The sequence below is a fragment of the Anser brachyrhynchus genome (genome assembly GCF_964034855.1).
Source record: "Anser brachyrhynchus genome assembly, chromosome: 2".
Lineage (NCBI taxonomy): Eukaryota > Metazoa > Chordata > Aves > Anseriformes > Anatidae > Anser > Anser brachyrhynchus.
Genome location: NC_137695.1, coordinates 92680798 through 92708118, shown reverse-complemented (window position 1 = coordinate 92708118; position 27321 = coordinate 92680798). Strand labels below are relative to the sequence as shown.

The window sequence follows — 27321 nt, the reverse complement described above, 5'->3', positions numbered from 1 at the left end:
TTCATCCAAAGATGATGAGATGGTGGGCTGCAGTATGTTATTCGCATGTAGCTGAGGTACCTCTTGATTCATGCCCATGAGTAAGGCTTCAACCAGAATCTGAAACATAACCTGTTAAAGGTGCCTGCGGAAATAACAGCACTGGCTGCGATCAATATTTAATCGGCCCTCGTGGGCAGAAAGTGAACATTGGATGAAGCTGTGTATTACAGGTGGGCCCCATGGATGGAGGTGGGTGCTCGTTGATCCATTTGCTGTGGTCTCGTTTAGCACAGGAGCTGCTAAATGATGAAATTTGATGGCATGTAATTTTTTTCTGCAGCTGTGAAAGATGCATTTTGTAGGGTTGGATGTGACTTCTTAATAAATGTGAAATCCTTGCACTCACATGGACCTCAGTACCAGCAGGCTGTGAGCTGCACATAGGGGTACTCTAAACTACTTGTGTACATGGAGTACATCCAGTGCTTACATTTCAGTAATCAGTTCTCAATTTTCAGGACTTTGGCCACCTAAAGAGCTTTTCCGGGGGTCTCTGTGGCCCCTGCTGAGGAGTACAGCAAAGATGGTATGTGACTGCAAGCCGATTTAATATTCTGAATGATTTGCTGAAGCTAATAGTGCAATGAGAACAAATAATTCAAGCCAACAGGAAGTAGAGAAAACTAGTGGAATTTACGACGTATAAACATAATTGCATGTTTTGTAATCAGCCTGTCAGATCAACCCCCAAAATACATCAGCTAAGCACCGCTTTCCCACACAAGTCAGTTAGCAGCCTGTAAAACATGGACACCCTCATGCAGGTTGCTGGTGGACTGGTGCTGAGGAGTAGGGTCGCCTCGAACCTGATGGTAACTGTTCAGGCTTTCACATCAATGCTCTTGTCTGCCAAACACCAGGCTTTTGTGGTCTTACGAAGAGCTCCTGGCCCTAAGCGAGGGAAACAAAACACCACCTTGTTGAGCAGGGCAGCAGAGTTTAGGTGAGAGGCATGTTGGTATTCACAAAGCGTAACGTGGTTTTGATAGCTTTTGTCTAAATCGATGCCAAATAGGAACTAAAGGCATGGGTAGCAAATAGTTTACAATATTCACTGAATGTTCAGAACAGAAAATATCTAGCAGAAGCCAATCTCGAGCCATGTTAGTAGGATTTTCTTTCCTTTACTTTTTAATGTACTTCATTGATGTGTTTTTTTGCAGAGCTAGGATTTTTATACAGTATGTGGGCGTGTCATTCACTGTGTCATCGTGAGATTTCAGGTGCTTTCGTCAAGGTTAGGTGCACAACCTAGTTAAAAGCTGCTTTTGGCATTTAATTTAGGAGCAACTCTGGTAGGGAGGGCAAGTTCTTATGCAGTCATTGGAAAGAGGGAGCAGCTTCTAAAGGGCACCTGGCTTAGATGGTGGGAATAACCTGAGGTAGCTGATGTGATACTTAACTACCTCCTAGCAGCTCACTGGATCCAGAGGATGGCCCACTCGCCTATAACCCCTGTAGAGCCCTCTCCTCTCTATTTTGTCACTTCTTAGTCCTTGGTTATTCCAGTTTTCTCATTTTATTTTATTTTTTTCTGTGTGTGTTGGTGTATGAAAGTCTCTCATATTCATCTTTTGACAGATAAAGCTTTATTTTGCCTTCAGCTTGTTTTCATATAATCGATTTCATACTGTTTGTTGTTAATGTCGCTGTACTTAAGGTATATACTGTCTCCCCAGGGCACTGGCTGTATCTATTTCCAAGTAGTTTTGTGTATATAATCCCACTGACTTGTAATTATATCTGCCAATCGAACTTCATGATTCCGCACAGTTCCTGCCTTGTAAATACACATTTCATTCTTCATTAGGAAACTTCTGGCGGCATGACTGGCAGGCTGTAATGGGCTGGGGCACAGTGAACCTGCACTGACAAGGTACTGGGAATTACCTGGGAAGCCACTGCATGGCCATGTTGGTTGTGGGGACTGCAGTAGTGCTGTGTTCAGCTTTGGGCCCCTCACTACAAGGACATCGAGGGCCTGGAACATATCCAGAGAAGGGCTACGAAGCTGGTGAAGGGCCTGGGACACAAGTCCTGTGAGGAGCAGCTAAGGGAACTGGGATTGTTTAGTCTGGAGGAGAGGAGGCTCAGGGGAGACCTCATTGCTCTCTACAGCTACCTGAAAGGAAGGTGTGGGGAGCTGGGGGTCGGCCTCTTCTCACAGGTAACTAGTGATAGGACTAGAGGGAGTGGCCTCAAGTTGTGCCAGGGGAGGTTCAGGTTGGAAATGAGGAGACATCTCTTCTCAGAAAGAGCAGTCAGGCATTGGGACGGGTTGCCAAATTCTATGATTCTGTGGTGGAGTCACCGTCCCTGGGGTTGTTTAAGGAAAGGTTGGACCTGGTGCTTAGTGACATGGTTTAGTGGGTGACATTGGTAGTAGGGTGATCGTTGGACCTGATGATCTTGGAGGTCTCTTCCGACCTGAATGATCCTATGATTCTGTGACTGCATTGTGAAGAGTTGAGGAGGTGGAAACAGGGCAATTTGGTCAACTGGTTATTTTTGCAAGTGATGTGCTGTCACGGCTCAGAAACGTGTAGCACCAAGAAGAACGTCAGGGGATAAAAGAGCATAATTAATGTTCAGGACAGCGAAAGAGACCTCATTTAGCCAGCTGTCAGCTGGATGACCAGGCCTGGTGTGGTGGTGGGGCAGAGAGAAGGAGAAGGCCTGATCTCCCTGCTCTGGCAGGCCGCTACTCGCCTTCACCTCTGCAGCATCCGCAGGGCCATAGCCCTACACTCCACTGCATAACTCCTAGAAGATTTAATAAAGAGGTAACCGGCTAGTTCTACTCTCAAATGATGTCTTTTAGGTTCTTCAAAGCCAGGCAGAGATGCTTTTCCGGTGGCAAGTATTTTGGCTCTGAAAGATTAATCATTGCACTTCCTTTCGCTTTAGTTTCTTTGCTGGAGGTCAGACCATATGTTTAGTCCCGTGTTCTCACTTGATGTTAAACTCTTAATTCTAAAATGTTCCAAAGTAGTATTATTTTTTACATACAAATAGGAGTATTCAGTTAAACTGAATGGTCCCCCAGCATTTCCGAGGCAACATGTGCATGTTCATGCCTGAAGTTTTGCAGCGAGTTAAGACAGGTACGCAGAGCTGGTGGATGTTTTTATCAAGACATGAATTCTAACACAAAAGGAAAAAAGGGATCTGTTTATTTTGTGGTTTTGGTGCTTTGTTGTTGTTGTGTTGTTTGTTTTTTTTTTTGAGCAGGAAAGACTGGTCCACATTTGAGAAATATGTAGAAATAATTTGCAGTATTAGTATGTGAATATTATAGCTTATGAATGAATACTCTTGCTGAATAACTTTACATAGCTAATGCCGGTACATTAAATGGTTTTCAGTAGTCCTATAAAAAACCCTACTTCTGAAATGTGGTTTTATCAAATAGTTGGTGCGTTATTCAATCAATGAAGTCGCTTACACATTCCAAACATAATAGTATGTAAATTAAACTCAAAGTTAATTTTACATTTTCCCCAAGTAAAGAAAACAGGTCCTAATAGGTATTATATTTTAATTTTCTTTTGGTTGATCATATTATGTTTTCTTTCTCTTGTTACTTGCCATAAACAGCGTAATTTCACGGTGCTGACAGGCTATATACCAAATACCACAGTGAAACAGAGGGAGCTAGATTACTCTGTATGTACTGACAAATCTCTTTCGTTAATGCGTGTTCAATAAAGTTAAAATAGCAAATGTTATTAAACTAGGGAAAAAAAAACACACACAATGAAAATTATTAATGTTCTTTTGTTTGCAGGTGTTTTGCAAGTGCCACAACTCGTGTTTTCTTTCCTCTAAAACCACAGTTTTATTGAAATAAGACAGGAAGGGAAAAACTACAGCATAAAAATGCAATAGCAATAAAGATATTTGTTTCAGTGCAGTCTCAATTTATGGGAGCACCTTTTTCTTTTTTTTTCAGCAGTTGAGAGAGAGTATTAAATGCTGTTCTCTGTTTTCAATTAAACAACAGCATTAAAGATAAAATAAAAGTTTAAGAATTAGTAGTTTTTCCTTCCTCAACCAAATATCCTCCCATTTTTTCAGAGTAATGTACGCAGGGGTGGGATTTTAAAAATGAGCAAGCAATTTCAAAACTATTTGTGTTTAATAAAATCAGTATATTGTCCTTCCTAATTAGATACATAAAAATCAAATTTGAAAATTCATGTAGGGGGACTTTATTTAGAGACCCCTTTTGCTCACATTGTCTCCCATTAACCTGCCTGAAAAGCATTGCTTCTCCTGCCAAAGGGGTGGGTTTGATGTGATCAGCCTTAGCAGGTTACTTTTTTTTTTTTTTTTCCACATGCTATATAGCTAAGTTACCTCTTTGATACTGTCAAGTTCCTTATGACTGGAAGGATCCAAAAACTGTAAGGTGGCATCTGCGTCCAGAGAAGCTTTGCATGGATGAGCTTGTGTGGCCCGTAACAATTAATAAACCAAATTGCATATACTTGCAATCACTTCAACTCCACATCAGAGCCAGAGAAGTTTGCCCCCAAGCTCCCACGGCACATTCAGGTGTCAGGTGGATAATGAGCCTCTCAGGTGGCCCCATCATGGCAATTGTATGGACTGGTGAAGGTAAAGCTGGTCCACTGTCACAGCAAAGGTGATGCTGGTCCTCCTGGGCCACCAGATGCCCTCTGGGCATCCCTGGCCTGTCTCCTGGAGTGGCACCACGTGCCTGTCTCAGTCTGAAGCACCTCTGTCTCTGGGGCTGGGGGATTGCCATGGCTCCTGAATGAAACTGTGAATTGTTTTTAAACGGACAGAAAGGATATTTCATGCCAGAAATTATCAGAGGAATTTTTATAATGAATGTCTTTTTTATTAGAAATGGCATGAAAATATCTTCTCTGCCAATTTTCTATATCAGTGTTTCTTTTTTATAGTGTACATAACATATTCATAAAAACAGTTGTGTGTAGACTTAAGGGTATTTCTGCTATAGTAAGGACAGTTTGGCATGACTGTGTAGGCACTTCATTGAAGTGAAGTTTGCGTGCTGGCATTTGACACGTAGACTGACTGTGGGACAGCCAGGTTTCACCACAGGACTTACAAATCTTTGTTTTGACCTGTATGCTTGTATGTACTTCTTCATACTGCTTGAGAGAAACTTTCTAGGATTAAAAGAAAAAAAAAAAGTAAAAAGCCAGAAAGTCTGTATATTTAATAAATCAGTCCAGGTTTTTTCCACCCTCCTTCCCTCAAAGCACCTCAAAACACTTTTCCTTGATTAACTTCAACTCATTAAAAAATCTGCTTTATACTGGACAGTATAAATGGGGGAATCATAAGGCAGGGAAGGACTTTTCTCTTTCAGAAAATAGGAGAAGGAGTGGGTGTCCAGATTGGTTTTATCATTAGCAGTCTCACATCTTTACCCACTGAATCACTGCTACAGCAACATAATATATAATTATATATATTTCCAAGTGTCAAGGCTTCTTGTTTAAAGCTTAACTCAGTTTTAAATCCCCGTGGAGAGGGAAGGCCTTTAAAATACTTATTAAATTCTAATCTTAATCATATTCATCATTATTAAAATTTGAAATAGGTTGAAATACTTAAGGTAAGTGAAATGAAAAAACTAATAAAGGGCATGCGACACACGGGAGAAATGGAAGAATAATTGCTAAAGATTAAGAAATCTAAAATGGCCAAACATGAAAAAACCTTCATTTCCAATAAGCTTTTATTTAAAAGTTTTGCAATAGTGTAATAATATAAAAGGAGACTTAAAAATGAATTGAATGTTAAGTGAAGCAGAGTGGCAAGAATATTTAAATGCATTTAAACTTAAACTAGTCCTGTGTTTGGGCTTCAAGCATGATTTTTGCCTCGTCAGTTCTTGAGATAGTTGTTTCATGTCAGTGAGGAGGCAACACTATTGTTGTTGCTATTAATGATAGTAATTATTATTATTGTGGTAATAGTTTTCATAATATGTAGTGCCTAGGAGTGACATGGTGCTGTGGTTCAAGACACTAGTTTGTGCAGTCTTGTACAGACAGAACAAAAACATTTTTCTCTTCAAAGTGTGTAATCTAATGTCTAATCATTGAAGAGAGGACCTCTTAAAATATTTTGCTTTTAGTTAAAAATTAAAAAGGTGCAATCAAGATGTTGGGCTTCTTTAGTACCCTTTTTTTTTTCTCTGCTGGTGAGTGGAAGATGCCTCACTGTGAATATTGCTTGATTATTAGAACGTTTTTGAGAAGCATTTTTCAATATCCATGCAGACCTCTAAGTCAGACAGGGAAATGTCATACCCTAAGAACTTTAGGGCAATCAACTTTTTGTATGGTGTGCTTCACTGGGGACATTTGTATGGTGTACTTCACTTCTGTATGAGAAATTGGAATTAAATATTACAAAAAATTGAATCTAATAATTTTATTTTTATTTTAGGGATAACTTACCTTGACCATGCGGGTGCAACACTTTTCCCAGATAGTCTACTTAAAGCTTTTACTGATGACCTCAGAAACAATGTTTATGGTAAGTACGAAGCAGTGCTCCATTATTTTTCCTAAGATTCCATATAAATAGATCAAAACTGGTCCTGTTTTGTTGTTGGAAGAGGTCTTCTGTGTTTTTAACAGTGTTGTAGTGTGGTTGGAGGACCAGTGACTTTACAAAGGAGTCACAATCTCTTTGTTTCATCCCCAGCTTTGTTTTTAGTGGCCAAAGGCATGTCTGTGTGGTGGGGTGCAGACAAATACGAACTCCTCTGCCTGTCATAGTGCTGATGAACCCATGCCAGCTCTGATGCCTAGTATGCCTAGTCTGTGTTCTCGTGTGTTCTGCCCAAGCCTGCCATCGTGGGTACACCCTTGATAAGCTTGGAAAGTCACTTAGAACTAGATTCATGTAAGTTTTAGCTTCAGTGATCTCAGAGCCTATGTAAAATAGCAGAGAGAGAGCTCTGAGCACCTGTACAGAGTGGGACATAATGGTTCAGTTCCTTCTTCTGCTTGAGATGTTCAGACCTGATTTGCCCTCCCAGGATAAAACGGTAACCACAGGAAGAAACACATCCTGTAGGTCATGTGGAAGGAATCAAAATTCATGGTGTTGGTGAAAAGGAAAAATCAAAGGAAGGGTTTACTCTGCCCAGGGCTTAGGGGATAAGTAAATACAAAGTAGCTTGAGCACTGTTGGTTTGGTCATTTTTTCATCTCAAAGTACAAGAACAACTTCTTATGCATGGACCAGAATCCAGACCCTCCCCCCTTCTAGGTGAATCATTGCAAGGAGCTGCAGGGGTGCTTTCACTGTCTTATGTTTTCTTTCTTCCTTGGCCTTGTGTAGTGGGTTTACGTGGCAAGGTTTTGGTAGCAGGGGGCCATAGGAGTGGCTCCTTTGAGAAGGATCTAGCAGCTGCCCCATCGTTGGTAAGGGCCCCACTGCTGACCAGAGCTGAGCCAGTAAGTGATGTTGTTTTGTGCCTCTGTGAGAGCATATTTAAGACAGGGAAAAAAAAAACGCGCCACACACAGCTGCTGGGAGAGTGAGAGGAGTGAGGAACAGCCTTGCAGGCGCCAAGGTCAGTGAAGAAGGAGGGAGAGAGGTGCTCCAGGCGCTGGAGCAGAAGTCCCCTGCGGCCTGTGGTGAGGACCATGGTGAAGCAGGCTGTCCCCCTGCAGCCCATGGAGTACCATGGTGGAGCAGGGTTCCATGCTGCAGCCTGTGGAGGAGACCACGGTGGAGCAGGTGGACCTGCACCGATGGAGACTGTGGCCTGTGGAAGACCCCTGCCGGAGCAGATTCCGGGCCAGACCTGTAGCCTGTGGAGAAGAGACCACGCAGGAGCAGGTGACCTGGCAGGAGCTGCTGCCCGTGGGGGATCCAGGTTGGAGCAGTTTGCTCCTGAGGGATGGACCCTGTGGTATGGACCCATATCTGGAGCAGTCCTTGAAGAGCTGCTGCCTGTGGGCAGCCCACGCCGGATCAGTTCAGCAAGGACTGCATCCCCTGGGAGGGACCCCACAGCACAGGGGACGAGAGTGACCGAGAAGGAGTGGCAGAGAAGAAGCGCTAGAGACTGACCACAGCCCCCATTCCCCTGTTCCCCTGCGCCGCTTGGGGGTGGAGGTGGAAGAGGGGGGATGTGGGGGAAGGTGCTTTTGGTTTCTTTCCTTTGTTTCTCGCTTCTCTAGCTTGTTATTATTAGACAATAAATCTTACTATCTCCCTATGCTGAGCCTGTTTTGCCCGTCACGATAATTACTGTGCGATCTCCTTGTCCTTATCTCAACCCTTGAGCCCTTTTCATTGTATTTTCTCCCCGTTCCTCTTTTAGGAGGGGGAGTGAGAGAGCGGTTGTGGTGGAGCTCAGCTGCCCACCCGAGTAAAACCACCACACCTTGTGAATCTTCCATTGCTGGACAAAGGGGCCTAATCATAAGGCTGTCACTGAAAGGTAGCTGCTGCCCTTTTTGTGCTTTGTGAGCTAGCCTACAGATTGCCAGAGGTTGGCAGAAGATACTGGAGAAAGAGCCTTTCCATCTCTTTATGACATTATTATCATAGAATCACAGAATGGTTTGGATTGGAAGGGACCTTAAAGATCATCTATTTCCAACCCCCCTGCTATGGGCAGGGACACCTCCTGCTAGACTAGATTGCATCATCCTGAGAAGCACACACTGCTTGTGCTTTTATACAAAGGCAGCAGCACCCTGTGTTGAGGAAATACTGTTATTGTGAGGTACGTTTTACATTAGAAGAATGATTCATGCTTATCCAGAAAAAAATACTGTACAGTATTACCTGCATATGCTGTTTGTAGTCCCAGTGAAATCATCAAAATTTCTTACTGTGTGCTAATATTTGTGGGCTATGTGTCCTTCTTGCTAGTTTTGTGTCTTCCTTGTGCTCCCTGATCCATAGAGCAAAGTGATTCCTCACTTGGGAGCTAGGTACCACGGCTTCAAAAGAAAACTGTGTTCACTAAAGCACCAGCACAGTTGTGCTTATCACCTGAGTGATAAGCCTCTGGGGAGTTCTGGCTAGTCTTCGTGTCATACGCCTTCGTATACATCATTTTCCCGTCTCATTTCCTGAATGATGACAAGGCCAGGATCCAGAGCGTGGATTTAAGTTCCGCTACAAAATAAATGTTGTTCTTGATAGGGGTAAGGTTTTTTGCTGTTATAACAAGATACATTGATTAGATTACATTCAAAATCTCCTATTCAAATGCATGTCAGTGATATTAAAATTAATGTTCTGTCACAATGGCCGTTGTAAAGTGAAATGTATGCACCCTGATCTTAGTTATTTGAAACAACGCTGGGCTCAACCCTTATAATTAGAAGTACCATCTGTGGCAGATAAAAAATAAAGTTGTGAATCAGTTGAGTGGTCATGAATGGAAATAGCAGTGCTGCCACTTTGGAGTAGATTTGCACAGTACCTGTAACACTATGCAAGAACAAATTGTATGTTTTATGCTGCTTTCATCTAAAATGATAATGAGATCCCTAATATGGTCAAGTCTGTTTATTCACTTATATCTGCTACTCTGAGAGCAATAACTGTTGTATAAAAAGAGTTCATTTAACAGACACAGGTGTGAATGAAGGGGGAGTTTGGCTCCCAGCTTTTTTTTTTTATTATTTTCTTGGTGATAATCCACACGCCTGAAGAACTGCAGTTTAGCTGTTGCATGTGTGAATGAGGGAAAGGAATGTAAGTAAAAGAGAATTCTCACTTCTAAATTGAGAATATTTGAATTGGAAATTAGAGAAATGCAACATCAGACATGTACAGTCTAAGTATTAGATCTTTGGTCTGAGCTCTAAATTTATTATTCTTTTTAACACCTTCAGTCAATAACTTTCAAGAGGATGATTTTGAAATTTAAGAGAGTAGATAATATTGTAGCTTACTGCAAAACTGTATCAATATAGTATTTTTTTTTCTTGTTCTCTTTCAAAAATGTTTAGACATGTTCTTTAAGCATTTACTAGTAGGAAAGTGTTGTGCATCTGTGTATATTGCTGTACTCTTTTGCTCATGGAGATAAATTCAGGCCCTTCTTAGGTACTGTCTTAACTGTTAATGCATGTCTGTGCTGAGCTGTACTAAGATGGCTACTAATTTTGCAGTGAAATTTATGTTTTCATGAGCTATTTGAATTTCAGACACTAAAAAAAAAAGGGATAATCCTGGTGTCATGAATGTCTGTTGTCTCTGCTGTCTTCTAAATCGCTTCTTAGTTAGTGCATGAATATATTTATTAATGAGCGTTCTATCTGTGTTTCTATGGTGGAACATTTGTGCATATGCAGTTGTATTTTTAAAGGGAACTGCCTAAGTACCAGTAACAGATACAGCTGAAGTTTCAAGGTCTGTCATAATTGCTTTGTTCTGTTATATGTCCTTTCTCTTGACTAACTATTCTAAGGAGCTTCAGGGCATTGCTGTGAAGTATACATTAAATCTTTGTCATCTTTTCAGGCTGGCTTGGTGTAATACTTTGATAAAAGCAAAAAATTAATACCAAAACTGTGATTAATGATTAACTTCTATATCTCTGTTGTCTCCTAGGCAACCCTCATAGTCAGAATATCAGCAGCAAGCTGACATACGACACAATCGAGCATGTCCGATACAGGTAGAATAATCTTTCTTTCAGATGTTGTATGATGCACTTGATATTTTTCATTTTGATTAGGCCTGTGCTGTTTTGATGACTTAGATATGATGCCGTTTTCTGAGGGTTGTCTGTCACATCTACAGAAAACGCTCTGCTTTTAAAGCAGAAGGTATTTGGGCAGTCAAATATTGCACAGAATCAGAGAAGTGAGTTCTTTTTCTCCCAGATACCCCAGTTCTTAAATTCCTGGAGTTAACTTAGTGCTGTAACATAAGTCTGCGGTTTTAATAAAGATTTAGAATTTTGAATTTCAAAAGTGAGTATTATTATGATGGTATGGTAAGTTAGTAAGGTAGAACAGAGTGCAAGAACACAGTTAAAATTCAGATGACATTAAATAAGGTATAATGGCTTGCAGGAATTTATAAAAAGCTTATGGGAATGTGTACATTGTTTTACAGCAGGTACTTCTGTTGGAGTAATAAAATACCTTTAAAAGTTGCTTTAATGTAATTTTTAAGAGCAAAAAGAAAAATAAAAAGTAAACATCGCATCAGGGCTCCCAGGTAAGGGCAAGAAAGGGAACTGAATCACTAAATAAGGGTTCCCCCCAAGAGTTCAGTGGGCTGAAAGTGCAATTTTTGCCATTAGTTTACACAAGGTGTATATGGCTCGGGTACTTAGTTATTTGTTTTAGCGTGTTTTTTTAGGTACCTGTTGATATTTTGTAAAATATGTCGTTATTGAAGAATATGCAAGTTTTGACCACCGTTGATTGGCCATGCTTTTAATGGCACTCTTTACCCAAGGTGGGAAATGTCATAGATTCCTCTTTATTATCATTTTAAAAGCAAACTTTTCACCAAAACACATTGCAGAATTTAGGTCAATAGCAGTGGAACTATAGCAGTGTAGTGTTGAGAGTTATAATGAAGAAAATCTACTTTACATCTTTTTGCTGCCTTTTCTCTGACTGCACTTTTATAAGGGTGTGAAAAAACAAGATTTCTAGCTGCAAAATGGTGCTGTGTATAACCTGTTTCCTTTTTTCTTGTTGTGTTTTTTTCTCTCTTTTTTTTTTTTCCCCTGAACTTTCTGGAGAAAGTATTTATTTTTGCCTTTTCCACAACCCTGTCTTATGCTGGGCAGGATGACAACCTGTTAACATATGGCTAAGTGAAACGAAAGAATCTATGAGGAATGGCTGTTTTCAAAAGCAGACGCTTAGAACCACGTACAGCAATACCTACAGCCCTGCAGTCTGCTGAGCATGCCTGTGTGCTCCCATGCAGTGTCAGAATTCTGGTCTTAATTTACTCTAAGTGATACTTCAGTGTTGCCATTTAATCATTCTTCTTATGAAGGTACAGTAGAAAGTGTTCTTTGTAGCTGTTTCTATAATACTCTATGTTCTTCACTGTTTGTGAGCAAGGAAAGAGACTTCCACTGTGTAACAGATACAGATTTTTTTTTAAGAGAGTTGACATCTTCAGTTTGTTTTATTTTGGATCCTGGTTTAAAAAAATACATGAGACTTTTAGAGGAGCAGCATGGGAAATTCCAAGAAGCATACCGGTGTTTGCATTGTTTATTTTTTTCTCCTGAAAATAAATAAATAAATAAATAGCCCTCTGCATGCAAATGAACATTTTCAGTTCATTTGGATGCAGAATTGAACAAATTCAATAATAGGATTTGTCAGCCAGTCCTATAGAAGTTCTGCCATTATTCCCCAATAAAAATGTTAAAAGCATAATCATCAAAAAAACATAGTAGTAAAAATTGGGGAATAAAATGCCCCAAAACTTCTGTCAGTAAGTCAGCTATCTAAAAGACAATAAAAGTATATTAAAAATCTATACTTTCATGGTGTTGCAGCTAATCAGAATAAGCAATATGACAAGACAGGGAGACAGGCAGCTCTGTCCTGTATCACAACACATAGAATAGATTTATTTGGTGAAACAATAGTGTAGTGGTTAATTTCAGAAATTTTTAAAAGACTTGCTTGCTTATAATTCTGCTTGTGGAGCATGGCTGCAGCCAGCCGTATAACTTCTTTTCAGGGATTGACCCCATGGCACTATGCTATTTTTTTATTATTATTTTCATATGATTTTCTGATCAGATGACACAATGCAGTTAATTAAAAACAGAATAATAGAATCATAGAATGGTTTGGGTTGATCATCTAGTCCAAGCCACATAACAAACATTCAAAATAAACAGAAAACATAGTTTCTGATTTGTATTTGTCAATATTGCTGATGGCAACATCAGAATAGACTTTCCTAATCTGGCCGTGTACGCTGTTCCACAATACAGACCTGTTACTTGGTTTTGCCTTGATATTTGTTTGACAGGCGGCAACCACTCTAAGAACATAGATTTGCATGAAAATAGCATAAATAATTAAATGTTAGAGTCAATGGATGTTTTCTATGATTTACAAAATTAAAATAATCAAAGTGGTTTACCTCTTGACCAACTCAAGTACAATAAGAGCAAAAAAACCTATTTTATTCATAAAAACACTGCTTGTCTTTGTTTGAAATGAACTGTGGAGAGATTTTTAACGTTGTATGTATCTTTATAATAAATGTGATTGATGCCAAGAAGAGGAAGCAAGAACTGTAATAAACCTTCTCTAAATGTATTAAATGTCCGCATGAAAAGATTATAGACCCTTTTTATGACTTTGCTTACGGATGTTTGGATGTGCCATTGCTCCATTCCATACAGCTAAAGGACGTGAGTGGCAATATCTCCTTACGATGCTGCAGAGATAATACAACTCAGAAATTCATTAGAGTGGGTATTAAATAACCTTTTTCTCATATGCAAGCATTTTAAAATACTAGCTTTCTGAATATTTTAAAAACATTGTCCTTCTAGGTCTTACATTTGCACTGGTGTCTTCCTACCAGAGCCAGACTGATGTTTTAGTGTTAAATTTGTGGTGTGTTTAAAATATACTGCAAGGTACCTTTTCCATTTGAACAAAATCTTGTTGAATTTTGTAGAGTTTTGATGTTTGTCCTTGAACTTCAGTTACTATGAAATGTTAAACTTGAGCATACTTTGGGAATTCAAATGCTAAAAAAAAAAAAAAAAAAAGTCAAGAAATTTCAAATAAGTTTAAGCACCAGGCATCTCCTAGGCTATGGCAATATGTGTACTACGGAATTTTCTCACTGATGCTAAAAGGATTTGGCATTGAGCTAAATGGGATCAAGTTTAAATATAGAACCAAAACATGTCTTTCAATTAAGGCCTCTCTCAAAATATGCCATCTAAGGAAACTGTAAGAGGAGAAAAATCTCTGTGGCCTGCACATACGGATGAAAAAGGTGCAACAGGCATGCATGAAATGAATGTAAAGGGCTTAGTATTTTTCAAAAATATTGCTTCTGTGGTAAAACATACAGGTGGTTCAGAATTTTGCTAAGGAAGCAGTCTTATAAATGCTGTTTATAATTTCATCTGCAGCTTATTTTTAGAGATCATTTCACGATAGCGAAGTAAAGCGTTGCATTCCTTCTGTGAGCATCATAACTTGCCTCTGAAATAAGTTCCAAGTCTCTTTTTTTTTTTTTTTAATCATCACATGTTCTGAAACAGTGCTATATGCAAGATAAGAATTCCTTCTTTATTCCCAGGTTTAATCAGTTCTGTGTCTGAAAACAGGAATGTTGGAACTGATACATACATGAAAATTGCTTGACCTTTGGTACACAGTAAGAAATAGTAGATACGGTATCTGCTTAGTATTGATTTGTCGTTCCTAAAGGTTACCAGCTGGAGAGGCAGAAAGGAGTGACATCTGAGCCCTGCATGCTGTCCTCCTTAATGATACCTATCCACTTGAAAACCTTGTTTCAAAACAAGGATGGTTCAGCCCTTTTGCATGCTTGTTTCATAATGCCATGTTCAAAGGCTGCTTTTCCTGGTCCAGCAGTTCAGCTTCCGGGGCAAGCCTGAAGTAACACAGACGGCAGAGTCAGAAGGAAAGGCTGCTCATGAAGATGACTCCATGTGGAGTCATCCAAATGGATGTGCCATTCGAAGATAATTATGAATAATGAAAAGCTTTCTGTGGAAGAGTGGGATAATAGGAAAGCGAGGTGATCATTTTCCTGATGATTCATGTAACAATTTTACATAGTCATGCAATGAAATGATCCCAGCGTGCCCATACCGAGTGGTAGCAGGACCAGTACCTGACTCCGTGCTCTGTTACGCAGTGAGTGACAGCTGATCAAGGGCTTCAGCAGAGGTGCTGTCTTGTTTTCTGCTTGGCAACACCTATCCTTTCATGCAATCTATTTTTTTCTTTGTAGTACTAAAGAAAAAAAGGTATTGGAATAGATAGTAAATATAAAATAAAAACATAAAGACAAGGACTGACCTTTATAAACAGGATCTTCTAGGAGTCGATCCATTACTTTTAGTGGATCTACTCTTTGTAATATCCTATACAAAGTAGTAAAAGGGTATCAGGTACTGTTATTTTGGAACAAGTTTAAAGAACAGTGAAATTAGTCTGCTTTACTTTGTAACTTTGCTTCTGGACTTTTCATCTCTATTTTTATAAGTTCCTTATCTCTTAACTTGATCGGCTAAAGCTTTAGAAAGGAACTTGTTAATATTCTCTATTACTCTTCTGGTAGTCACCTTTATAGCTCTGTTTTTTGTAGGAAGAGATTGCAGTAAATAAAATTTGTGCATTCGTGGTGATGTTCTTTGAGTAATCCTTATTGCAAAGAGTACCAAATCTGAAATGCTTTCATGAAAGAAAAAAAATATTTCAGTAAAATGAATTAAAATCTGGAGGTCAAGATTGCTAGTGTATGAACACACAATTTGTTAGCTAACCCTGGGTAATCCTGAGTTTAATTTGTATGGGTGGATAGTGGGTGTTTTGCAGAGATGTTTGAAAAAGGACGGATGTGACCTTTCATTATTTTTCTCCCCTACTCAGAAAAAAAAGAAAATAAAACCCTCGGGAATTTGCTTTTATAGTGTGGCTGTGATGAAGACACAATGGAGAATAGGTTTAGAAGAGATCTTCCTGTGCCATTGCTTTCTAAACAACATTCAGAGTGTAGGGAATGGCACAGGCTTACTTGGACTCAGTCCACCGTGTTTATTCATGTTCTATAAATGTGCAAAGCCTAGCTGTGTATTCAGTCTGCTTGTTTGGCAGGGACCTGATGGCTTCTGTGACTGCTGGGGAGCCTGCTAGAGGGAACCGGGGCTGTTGAATGAGATATTCCGATTGGAATAACACACATTGTTAAAAATAGTGAAATTTCCTCATTGCAAATTCCATTTTTCCATTTTTTATCTTCTTGTCTCTTTTCAGAGTTCGTGTGGAGGCTTTTTTCCTCCTTAGACTGCACAATACTTGTAGAAGAAATATAGTATTTGTCCCCGTTCTGGATTTGCAATTGCATCCTGAGAAGCAGTACAGTGAGACACCTTTCTGTGACTCTTTTGGTAACACTGGTTCCTTAGCTGTTTATAGTGAGTAGTAGCATAGTCCTGTCAAGCTGTTGTGAACCTAGCAGTTGTAATGCCTCTTTGCCAGCTCCTGAGGAATCTGACAACTTCGTTACCGGCCAACATGACCATTTCTGTTTTAAACAAAGCTTTTGGAAGACCTCATACTTAGAACAAAAGTAATTTCTTCCATCCCATGTGTGCACTTCTCGTGCTAGAGATTTTTGTTTTGACTTCAGTGGACTTCTGTTTCTCCTCATAAGTTATACAGCATTCAAGAGGTGCTCCGTTTGCTTCAGGTCAAGTTGAGGAATCTTGAATGCCATCTTGAATTATGTATGTTGTCCAAAATTCAGCTGGTATTTTTTTCTCATGTCTACTTTTTTGAAGATTGCAGACGCTTTCTGTTTTGCTCCTCCATCTGAAATTTATTCAGTGATATGCTACCAAGAAGTGCACAACTTATGACTGTGTAACAGAAGAGTTTAACATATGCCGTGTATATCTTATGTTACCTTTAACATCATCACCCTGGGAAAGACTAATCCATCTATGCTTTTTAGAAGCACAGAGGTAATTTATTACTGCACCTTTTTATGTAGTCTCTAAAGATTTTTCTGTGAAGTTAGCAAACCTAGTATTGAGCTCTGTTTTGAATCTTTTTCATTTCACTCGTAAAGCAATCTAAATACTTCATCTGTTGATATAATTAAGCTGTTGAAGAGATGCTAAGGCATTCCCAAGGGTTCCCCTGGTGGCATCTGTGCCTCAATGAATCTGAAATTCCTGGTATCAGTTCTGTTGAAAGGCAGTGCTTTTTGCCCTTGTCCTTATACCTGCTGCAGTTTCAGCCAGCGGACTCAAGTCCTCAGAAAACAATTAGCATTTGCATGGTGAGGTTTTTTCCCCATCCAAAACCTTGTGAATTCTGACTCTACTTACTGTTCTGTTTCCTCAGCTTTTTGGTACTGTTTTTGTGGCTCATCATGATCCTGTCTTGACTTTTCAGCACTTTAAACTCCACTGAGATAGTTTCAGTATAAAGTTCACCCAAGTCAATAGTTACCAGTGTTGATTATATTTTTGTCCTGCAGAGTCTAGATAGTTCATGGTGTATTATTGATATTTTTCATATATGCATATATATTCCTGAACAATTTGCACACTTCTGATGTTCTGAATTTAGTTAGTGATATATTCAGGAAATTATGTTATCATTTTTTCTCCAGCAGCAGATATGATCTGCAAGTAGTGGTAGCTTTGGGGGCAGGTGACTCTGCAGTGTTTTGGTGATTTCATTACATTTTTCTTCTCTCAGTTGTTATACAGACTGAGAATTATCTTCTGTCCCTGTTACATCAGATGTAACTGCAGCCTTCTTCTCATCTCTAATAATGCCATTAGCTTTTATGCATTGTTCCAGGCTGTCTGTAGCTTGTCCAGTCCTCTTACAGACATAGGAAATACATTTGCTTTGCCAGACAATCGCATGCCGTTAGCTCTCTCTTTCTCTAATGAGCAGGTTATTTACAGCACCCATGCTAGAGGCTGTAGTTCTAATGCTGCTTTTTCTGTTTTGCTGCCCTTTGCAACCTGCTGTCTTGCTGAAATTCTCAGTTAATATCCTTTGTCTGTTAGCAATTGTTGCCTTGCCTTTTTTCCTCTGCTCGGCACTGAGAACCCGTTTGGGCACAGGCAGACGCTAGCTAGCTGCCTTCAGTACGTATGTACAGCTTATTTCCGAGGGCATTGCTGCCCTGGTGCAAATTTGAACCTTTCTGTTCAGAAGGCAGGGCAGCTGCTCAGCTTCCAAACAGAGCAACGTGTTAAATATGAGAGGAAGCAGTGCCAGTGCATCTATTGCAGCAGCTGTATTGAGCAGAAGAAACAGGATAAGCAGAATACGAGTGCAAGGGAACAGTGACAGGCAAAGGGTAATAATGTGCAAGCTGGCCTCCTTAGCCCAAGCAGGTATGAAACAAGACTGTGAGAACCCAGTAAGGTTTTTAGGGTGCCAGGCTTTAGGAAAACCAGGTCAAATGCACATCCCAGCTGGTACAGTTCAATAGTATGGAAATGTACATGACCTTCAGGCATTTTGAGTCTAATCTCCAGCTATTACAGCGTACTTTTCATCTACTGTTGAAGAATTGTCCCAAATGGGAGAGCTAGAAAAATTCCTTCTTCCACTGGCTCAGGAGAAGCCAGTGATCTTTTGTTTCTGTTACCTTTTGTGGTCTTTTCTTCCATTAATACCTTCTCACGTGTTTATGTAGAGCGAGACTTTGCCCATTTTTCTTGCTTTCATAGGTTGAAGAAGTTCAGCTCTTCTAGACTCTTCTTCCGAAGTGTGTTCCTCATTTTTGACCCCAGCCCCATTGACCCTGTCTCTGAGCTTGTTCTGGGTTGCCTTCATCTTTCAGAAGCGCATAGCTAAAATAGAATGGAGTCGTTGAAATAAGTCCTGCAGTACAGCAACCAAAGGTGTGGTAACTGGGACAGAATAACAAATTATTTAAATGGGGATGAAATATTCTGGGTGCTAGAAGACAAAATTATTGTAAAAACAAGGAAATAGCCCAGGTGTTTCAAATGAATAGAGGAAACCTGCAGGCACAATGAATTTTCAGGATGAAAGGAAGCACATCTTTGTAGGGATTCTTCTAGAATTCGATACATTTGTTGGAAGTTGATATTTCCTGTTTGTTTTTCTTCTGAAATTTCATGCTAGGTTGAAAGCGACAATGTGATCCATAAATTGGTTGATACTGATATGAATGGAGCAAAAATGAAAGAAGACTGTGAGATTTTGTACTGATAGGTATTGCACAGGAGACCCAATTGACTCGAAGGAGAGAAAATTATTCAATTAATGCGGTCACTTTGAGCATCTAGCCCTTTGAAGTTAAATGCACTAGCTTTCATTGGTAGTTTGAAAACATGCAGAAATGAGTGCCTAAAATTCACATAGACCTTTGTAATATGCATTGACAATATTAATGAGTTCCTTCTAACTGTATTTATTCTTGCTTTTATTTGTCTGCCTGTTTCATCTATTTAAGTTTCTCACCTATTTTAAACTTTGTTTCTGATATGAAGGTTGTAAGTGAAGATAATGTCCTTGAAAATAAAGGGTGCCTGTAAGAAGCAGCATGAACCATATTAAGATACAGGAATATGCAAGATAAATGAAGCAAGAGTTTAAACAAGACTGTCTCCTTTCTGTTAAAGTGAATAACCTCTAGTGATTCCAGGTCTAATTTACTGGATTTTACTAGTATATTAGCTAAGTGTCAAGGCAGAAGAAAATTGCATCATTAGTATTATTGAGTGCCAGCTCAATAGCATGTTGCTAATACTTGAGAATTTACTGCAAGCTTTTGGATAGTGAGACTGTTTAGAGGGGTAATACGTGCATGTTTGGGATTTTATGAAGACTCCGCAGGCTTGTAATGAATACAGTGTTCAGAGTCAATAGTGTTCAAAAGAGCTTTTCAGCACCCAGGCTTTTCTTAGCCATCCCCTTTTCATTTGTCTGTCTTTACCTTTTTAAAGGTGTTTAGTTTTTCACTACGCTTTTTGCACAATACCTGTCATGCAATAAAAGAGGTTTTAGAGATACAAATCACATATTTGGAAAATCTATCAAAATTCACAGACCAGATTTTTCTGACTTGAGAATATGCCATGTATGAAAACAATGTTGTCTTGTGGGATGTTAAAAAAAAAAAAAAACAACACCACCACCACCACAAGGCCTAAGATGATGAGTAATGCTAAAAGTGACCTTTGGACTACTATTCTGAGGCTTTTGTGCTAACAAGGGAAGCACTCTGTAGTAGGTGTGAGGCAAAATCCTAGCTAGTTTTGCCCTACTAAGAAAAATGTCATTGCCCAATTGGTTCCACCCTGGTCCCATAATCTTGTGTGTGGTGCCTCATTCAGATATGTTTGAGAGTGCTGGCTCTCTGCTGATTGATTCGTTCACACTTCATAGCTGCTGCAGAACTTCACGTTCACCCACTTTCCATGGCAAGTTCTCTGCAAGGGGAAGAAAATGAGATCTGCCTGACAGGAAGAACTTGTCTGAAGATACTTACAATTGTGCCTTAAATTTATAATAGCTGAAGGTTTGTTACATTTCACACAGATCTTTCTTCTGGTAGAAAGTCAAAACTTGAATCCAAAATATTCTATTGAGTAGAAGCTACTCTGCTAGCGGTGCAGTGCTGGAAGTCCTGCAGTTCCACACTGACATGCCAAATTCCAAAGTTCCCTGTATAAGCTTTATGGGACCTATCTGTCTGGCCTTCCAAGAGCTGAAGAGTGGGCCTCATATATATATATATATATGATTTTTATGTATGCCAAAATGCTTAAGGTAAACTCCATTAGTATCATATACACAGTTTAATACTATAATAAAACTTTTTAATAGCATAGGATTTGTTTCCACCCTTGCAAAATATATCTATGGATGGTTTTGATCACTTAATTTTTGTCTGCAATCTCATAAGCACATTTACAATAATTATTTCAGCCTGCCTTTTTAGCTCTTTGGTTATTACCATCCTTTCATGCTGGAGTAAGAAACTGTGCAGACCCCTGAATTGTTATGGCTGAGATGGCATATGAAGGGAGTCAACTGAGTCTCAACTAATACTGAGACCTACTAACTCTACGTGGTGGTGTTTCTCCCGTGCTACAAGGGGATTATTTCAGTATTACTGTCCAGAGCTGACATAGTTGATCAGAGGAGGCAGGAAGGCTTTGCTCCTGATTTTCTAGTAGCACTTTCTAGCTGCCTTGAATGGATGTCTTGGTAGGTGGGGTGCTGTTGCTTCTCTTTAGGTCTCCCCCTTTCTCCCTTGGTTAAGAGAAAGGTTTAACATGTACCAGTCTCACAGACCACGTTCTGGGCTGTATGCATAGTCAGAGGGCAGTGCGTAAGGGTAAATTTCTCTCTAATCAGTGAGAAATCCATTGCTAAAGACCCTTTTCTTGCTCTGTGTTTTATATTCTAGTAACAAGTATAATAACCGATTCATTTCTGACAGGAGATTAAAATAACCTGATATATTTTAGAGGCACAACTACAAGCCAGAAAGTTCTGTAGTTTTTCAGCACCTTGGGCCACACTTGTTAAAATATAAAATCAAGGATATGTAATTCAGCTCACAATAGCAGATCAAATACAAAAGACTTCATCTGAAAAAATGTAAACCATTTGGGTTTATCTGACCATGTTTGCCTGTTTAAACACCTAAATGGGATGGGATTGCTATAGCAAATAGTACCGTCGTTTAACGTTTGTAATGAACTTCAAAATGAGCTTGATGAAGTATGCTTTTAGTATAAATTGGAGTTAAGCTGCAGTGCCAAAATGTGATATTATAGGTGGTATTCGTAACAATGAAGTGCAAATGAAATTCTGCCTGCTTTTAATTAAATAAGCACACACTCCACTGAGTTTTGGAAATTTAATTCTCTTAATCTGAAGTCTCAGGCCCTGAACAGCTATTGTAATTTTAAAGATAGTGCTGATCTGTTTCAAGGCTGTTTGTACTTAACAAAATACTCACGGTGTTTTCTTTTGTAAATCTGGGGCCCTTTTGATTTCTTCTGGTGTTTTCCCCTGTTGTGTGAAAAAGAGCTAAGATAACCTTCTTGTTTGTAACCATGGCAGTCAGAGCTGTAACTACAAGTATTAACAAAAGGACTAAAGCCTGTCGATTCTGGTGTTTCTGCTGAGAGGCTCTTGGTTGTGGTTGTCCTTTGTAAAAAGCACAGTGAAACATGTTGCTGTACATGAGGAGGGCGTGCCTGGCGCTTCAGAGCTGTCACAGGTCTTCCAAAATGGGAAGGGATTGACCAAAAATTCCTTGCTTGGAAGGGGATCAGCTGCTTTTATACCACATGACTTTGGTAAGAGGCCGAAAAGCCAGATGGATAAAGATGCTCCTATGGTCAGAGCATAAGGCTTAGAGCAAAGATTCTCCTGATGAAGAGACTTCTACTATACATAACAAATTTGCACATACCAACACTAATTACTTTATTTTCAGTGTTGTGGAAAGACCTTAAAGGTTGGACTTGGTGCTTAGGGACATGGTTTAGTGGATGACATTGGTGGTAGGGTTGGACCAGATGATCTTGGAGGTCTTTTCCAACCTTAATGGTTCTACGATTCTATATGACAACTGACTGAATAGGAAAACAAACAAAAAGCCTGTCAACATTGATGTCATACTGTACTTGCATATCTTTTGGGAGAAATTATGTGCATTTTGGGAGAAATTAGCATGTGCTTCATCCTTTCCCGCTCTCTAACTTCATTGTCATATGATTCAAGTTACTACAAACTAAAAGATGATTATTAATTTTATTTTACAAAGGTATGTGGTTTGAAGTAAGGTCTGGTTAACCAGCTAATATGTAAAATGCATTAAGCATTGATGTTTCTTGTGTTTGGTGGACTCAAATTCAAATGATTTGATGGTGTTTTTTGCATACAGAAGCCTGCAAAACTATTTCAGAGCCTTATGTGAGAGGTGGCAATCGTCCTGAAAATATTTGTATGTAGCTTATATGTTTTGGAGTCACCTCAGATGTACTTTTACAGCCTAAAGTATTTTTTTTTGACCTTCATTATAAGTAATTTAAAAACAGGGGCATATAACATTTTCAATGTCACTCAAATGACTTTCATTTTTAAGACCAATTGAGGTTTACTTGCAATGAATTTGACTTCACAAACCACTTAAGCCATTACTGTAGCAGAAGCACTCTGCCTTTAGGGTGTACTTGTATTTCTACATTAGCAGAATTGCATTTTGTACCTGTACAGTGAAATTCCCCATATCAAACTGAAACAAAATAAATTGAAATGAAATACTCATTTTTGTTCTCTGTTTCTACATGGGAGAATTTTGCTGCTGCTGGCATGGCTGTATTCCTGACCAACATAGTAGCTATGACAGCAGAATTAGGTAAATACAGAATTAAATATTTGAGGAAACTATATGCAACGTAACTTCTCAAGAAATCAGAGTTATAGCGTGCAATTAACAGCTTAATGGACCTTTACCTCTTCTAGCAGCTTTTTTTAAATGAGACAGATTGCTTGGCAATGTTTAATAAAAAGTTTGATTACACACAATGTGTAAAATGAAGACTTTAAAATTAAGCATATTCTGAAGTAATTTCTCTCAAGCACACGTGGGTGGCTAGAAAAAGAGAGCATGTGTGAACTTGATAACTTAGAATATAATTACTGAGGTGCAAAGCACATTGTAAGCCATTTAAAATTTGTGAATGACAGCTCTTTGGGACGGTTCAATCACAGTAAAATATAAACGTTGCTAAGCTTGTTTTTACAACCACAGTGAAAGAAATTGCCCTGGTGAGAAATTCAGACTGGGGCTACCCAGAAGGTAAAGAAAGCCCAGGAAAACACTATTGGGTGAACAGAAGTCAGCAGATTTAAATTTCATGCATTCTGATGTAGCGAAGCATTTGAAGACAGCTTTTAAAGGAGCTGCAAGGTGAGTTATGGTATCAGTCATCTCTACCAGCTTTGGCCATGTGCTGTTATTCTCTCCAGCAGCCTTCTCCCATTCCTCTCCAGGAGATTCAGCCTTGATACCAGAGTCAGCGTGCTGGAACTGCTGAGGACAGTTGTTTTAAGGTCAGATGCTGCATTTGGCACTGATATAGTGGAGATGCACATACGTGCTGTGCCAGCTGTGGCAAAGACAGTTTTTAGCATGTGACAGGGCAGGAAAATGGTGATGGCCAAAACCACTGCAGCCAGACTCACCTCAGTTTGTGCCTGTGCTGTGTGGCATGTGAGGTCCCTGCAAGGCTGGTGTCCTGGCTCCGTAGGTGGGTATGTAAGATGGCAAGAGGAACGTGCCCGTCTCTATGTGCTCTGAGCTGAGGTGGCTGCTCAGATTGGGCTGGCGCTGAGTTGTGGATCTGGGGCTGGGAAGCCCGGGATCCTGGGTATCGCTTGATAGAGAACAACTTTTAGAACATTGTTAGTGGTGTCAGGGAGAGTACTGGTAGATGGCATTTGGCTGTATATGACTTTCATGCATTTGGTCTAGCACAACCCTGTCACCCAGGAAAAGCTATTGATTTAATGTAAAGAAGAAAATGAGAGTCTTAAATTCTTCCTAGGAAATTGTTAGAAGATTATTATGGTGTTATGCAACGTTTTAGGGTCCATTAGACCTATTAGAAAATGAATACGTATTCCTTTGGTGCCTTGCTAGCCACACTGCTACTGAATTTTCTGAACCTGAAGTGTTTATAGATTGATAAGCACAATCTGTTAGATGCTAATGGTACTTATTTGCTTATTTATGTAAGTAATTTTAAATGGAACCTCTTACCATTGTACTAGGTGCTTTGCAGAAAAATTAAAAACATAAATTACATAAGCTACCTGCAGTGGGTAGAGTAAGCCAGGGCTTCTCATAAAAGTGACCACTAAAGCACGTAGCTGAGTTATCTGCAATAAAACTAAGGACAGAGAAAGATGCAAGTCAGATAAGGAGAACTTCTTTTTTTTTTTTTTCATCAATAAGATACAAAATTAAATAATGGGTCTGTGTACTGTGTTCTAGGTTTCTGCAGCAGTTTGTTCCAGGCTGAAAAGATGAATGAATTGGAAACAGGCTTCTAGTAAATTTGATCATGTTTTCCATGTTTCTTCCCTTTTCCTTAACTGCTCTGCTCTAGGTATTTGCTCACAGGTTTATCTGCTGATGTAATAAAAACACGAAGGGATCATTATGTTTTCCTTCTGTTGCTGTGGGCAGGTGCAAATGGCTACAGGAAAGAACAGCCCAATGCAGAGCAATGTTGAATACAGAACCATGTTTTTGTACGCTGTTACACCTGTATAGTCCCTGTGATGTGGGCAGAAGGCTGGTAGTGTGAAGGAAACAAACAAACAAACGTAGTAAGGTTGAATCTGGGGGTGGTATGCTACCGAAGAAGAAAACTGATCTTTGCATACCCAGTTTGCCTAATTCTTTGGAGCAGACTGAGATGAGAGGCCGTAGAATAATCTTGAAACCCCAGAGTCCTCTTATGCTGCTATGCAGCTGCCATGATTTTATTTTATATTTTTCTTCACTCCCTTAGCCCCCTCTTTAAGAATTTTTCTACAAAATTCTGTTTGAGAAGTTTCTCAGTTGTTTTTGCAGTTTTTTGCTGCTGAGCTCTAGATTTTAAGACTTTTTGATATTCTTTTATCTCCTCGAGCTTTCTTGCACAGGATAAGGCTGATCTCTTATTTGTCCAGGGAAGAGTTACACTTTAAGGAGAAAGAAATGTGATGGAGATTCTTCATTGCTTTCTGTGATCTTCAATTTTTTTCCCATGTGTTTCATATTCAAAGTGTTATTTTGTCATTTCGTACGCTGGATTGGTTTTACCTGGATATTCTTACCCTTAAGCTCCTTTTCAGTGATTTCACTGGCAGTTGCAGTGCTTGGAGACATACTTAAAAACAACTGTGTGACCTCGCTGATGTCCTGTTATTGCCTACGTAAAATAGACCTTGAAATCAGCCCTGCTGATTCTGAATAGCTGCTAGAAAAGCAACAGCCCCTTACTTCTAGTCAGGTGCCTGCTTTATGAATATTTGAAAGGGATGCTGTGGACATCAGAATTTCATAATGGCAGCAAGCTTTTAAAAATATTCTGTGTTGAATAAACTGGTAACCAAATAATAACAAAGCAAACCTAAACCACATGACGGTATTTAAGATTCCTACATCTCTGTGGGACTCTGGTCCTGTACCTGGGCCCGTATCTTCTGTCTGTGTGAAGAGATTTGGCCTCTGTCTTGTTCAGCAAGAGGGAAACTCCTTGCGCTGACTGTGAAATTAAAACCTGTGGTTGTGGGTGCTAAAACCCATGGCTGGGACTTCTGCTCCCAGGAGGGAACCTGGCATGGTAGCTGTATTATTAACCTCCGTGATACTACTGGGAGTTCTGCAATATCTCTCTTTTTGTTTTTCAAAGCTTCTGGATTGACAGCATTAGTGAAGACTAGTAGGCATCCTAGAAGGCTGGAATGGGCGTTTTGATATCCTGCCTGGTGCCCGTGTATGTATGGCTTGGCTGCCACAGAGGGCATGCTTCATAGCAGCAGCCTGCCCACTTTTCCCCCCACCAGAGGTACTTACTTGGGTCTCTTTCAGCTGCAGCTGATCAAGCCAGCAAGTTTTTCACTGTACCAGTTTACAGTTTAGGGTCTCTGAGACGTCTTCCCATCAGTCACATTGATTTGAAATTTGACAGCATCCGCAGGAGGAGTTTAGGGTAGAGATGCTACCAGATGTTGTGTGGTAGTGTAAAGTTACTCCTTCCTCATCGCTAAAGAAGCTAAAATTATCTCTGGGTTTTGGCTTTATAATCCTCTGTGAGTTTTTACTGTGACAATTCACTTGTCTGAGCATCACAGGGAGGTTGCACCAACAACAGAGTTGAGGTTAGATAATCAAGAGGGAAGCAGACGTGTGAAGCAGAAAAATATAATGCAGATCCTATGTGTGTATGTCTAGCAGAGGTCCCCAAAATATTTTCCTATACCGACTTTTCTGCCTGATTTGGGCCCAGGGCTTGAACCTTTCTTTTTTCCCCAAGGATGCCACTAACCTTTAGTCAAGAGAATTGATCCCTAAAATACTGCTTTGATCCAGTGGATGTTAGTTATATGGGAAACAACTGCAAAATCAGGGAGGAAGGTAGATGCACATTTTTTCTATCTGTCTCTCTTACCTAGATTGTATCATATTGGACATCCATGAGCTTCCTGGTCTGATAAGGGACATAAAAGTCAGTCTCTTGCATAATAAACTATGTAGTTTCTTTTTTTTTGATGGGGGTTCAGCTGTTCTGTTTATTCATTTTGCCTGTCTTAAGGAGTTTGATTTTATCCTATGTCAAACACGAAAAACAAAATCACAAGAACTTGTGGGTTCAAGAAAGCGTTCTCCCAAAACCCTCTGCCAGTCAACATTTCTATTCCTGAAAACCTGGAACAATGACCTGTGAAGTCGTCTTTTTTTTTTTTTGCTCTGGTAACTGCAAAGAATGCTGCCTGGAAGACC

The 27321-nt window shown here is 39.6% G+C and overlaps 1 protein-coding gene across 8 annotated transcripts in view; it reads left to right on the top strand.

The window, feature by feature from the left end:
• MOCOS (molybdenum cofactor sulfurase) overlaps nt 1-27321 on the top strand; it is an 884654-nt gene that overhangs the window by 676997 nt on the left and 180336 nt on the right. For 5 of the 8 annotated variants that reach the window (XM_080583048.1, XM_080583047.1, XM_080583046.1 and 2 more), the window contains 2 exons: nt 6496-6585; nt 10642-10708. The exons of 2 other annotated variants lie outside the window; for them this stretch is intronic. In XM_080583048.1, the coding sequence (XP_080439174.1) occupies nt 6496-6585; nt 10642-10708 (157 nt within the window). Of the gene's footprint in view, nt 1-6495; nt 6586-10641; nt 10709-27321 lie in introns of those variants that run through there. One more of the 8 variants, XM_080583051.1, reaches the window with a different exon arrangement.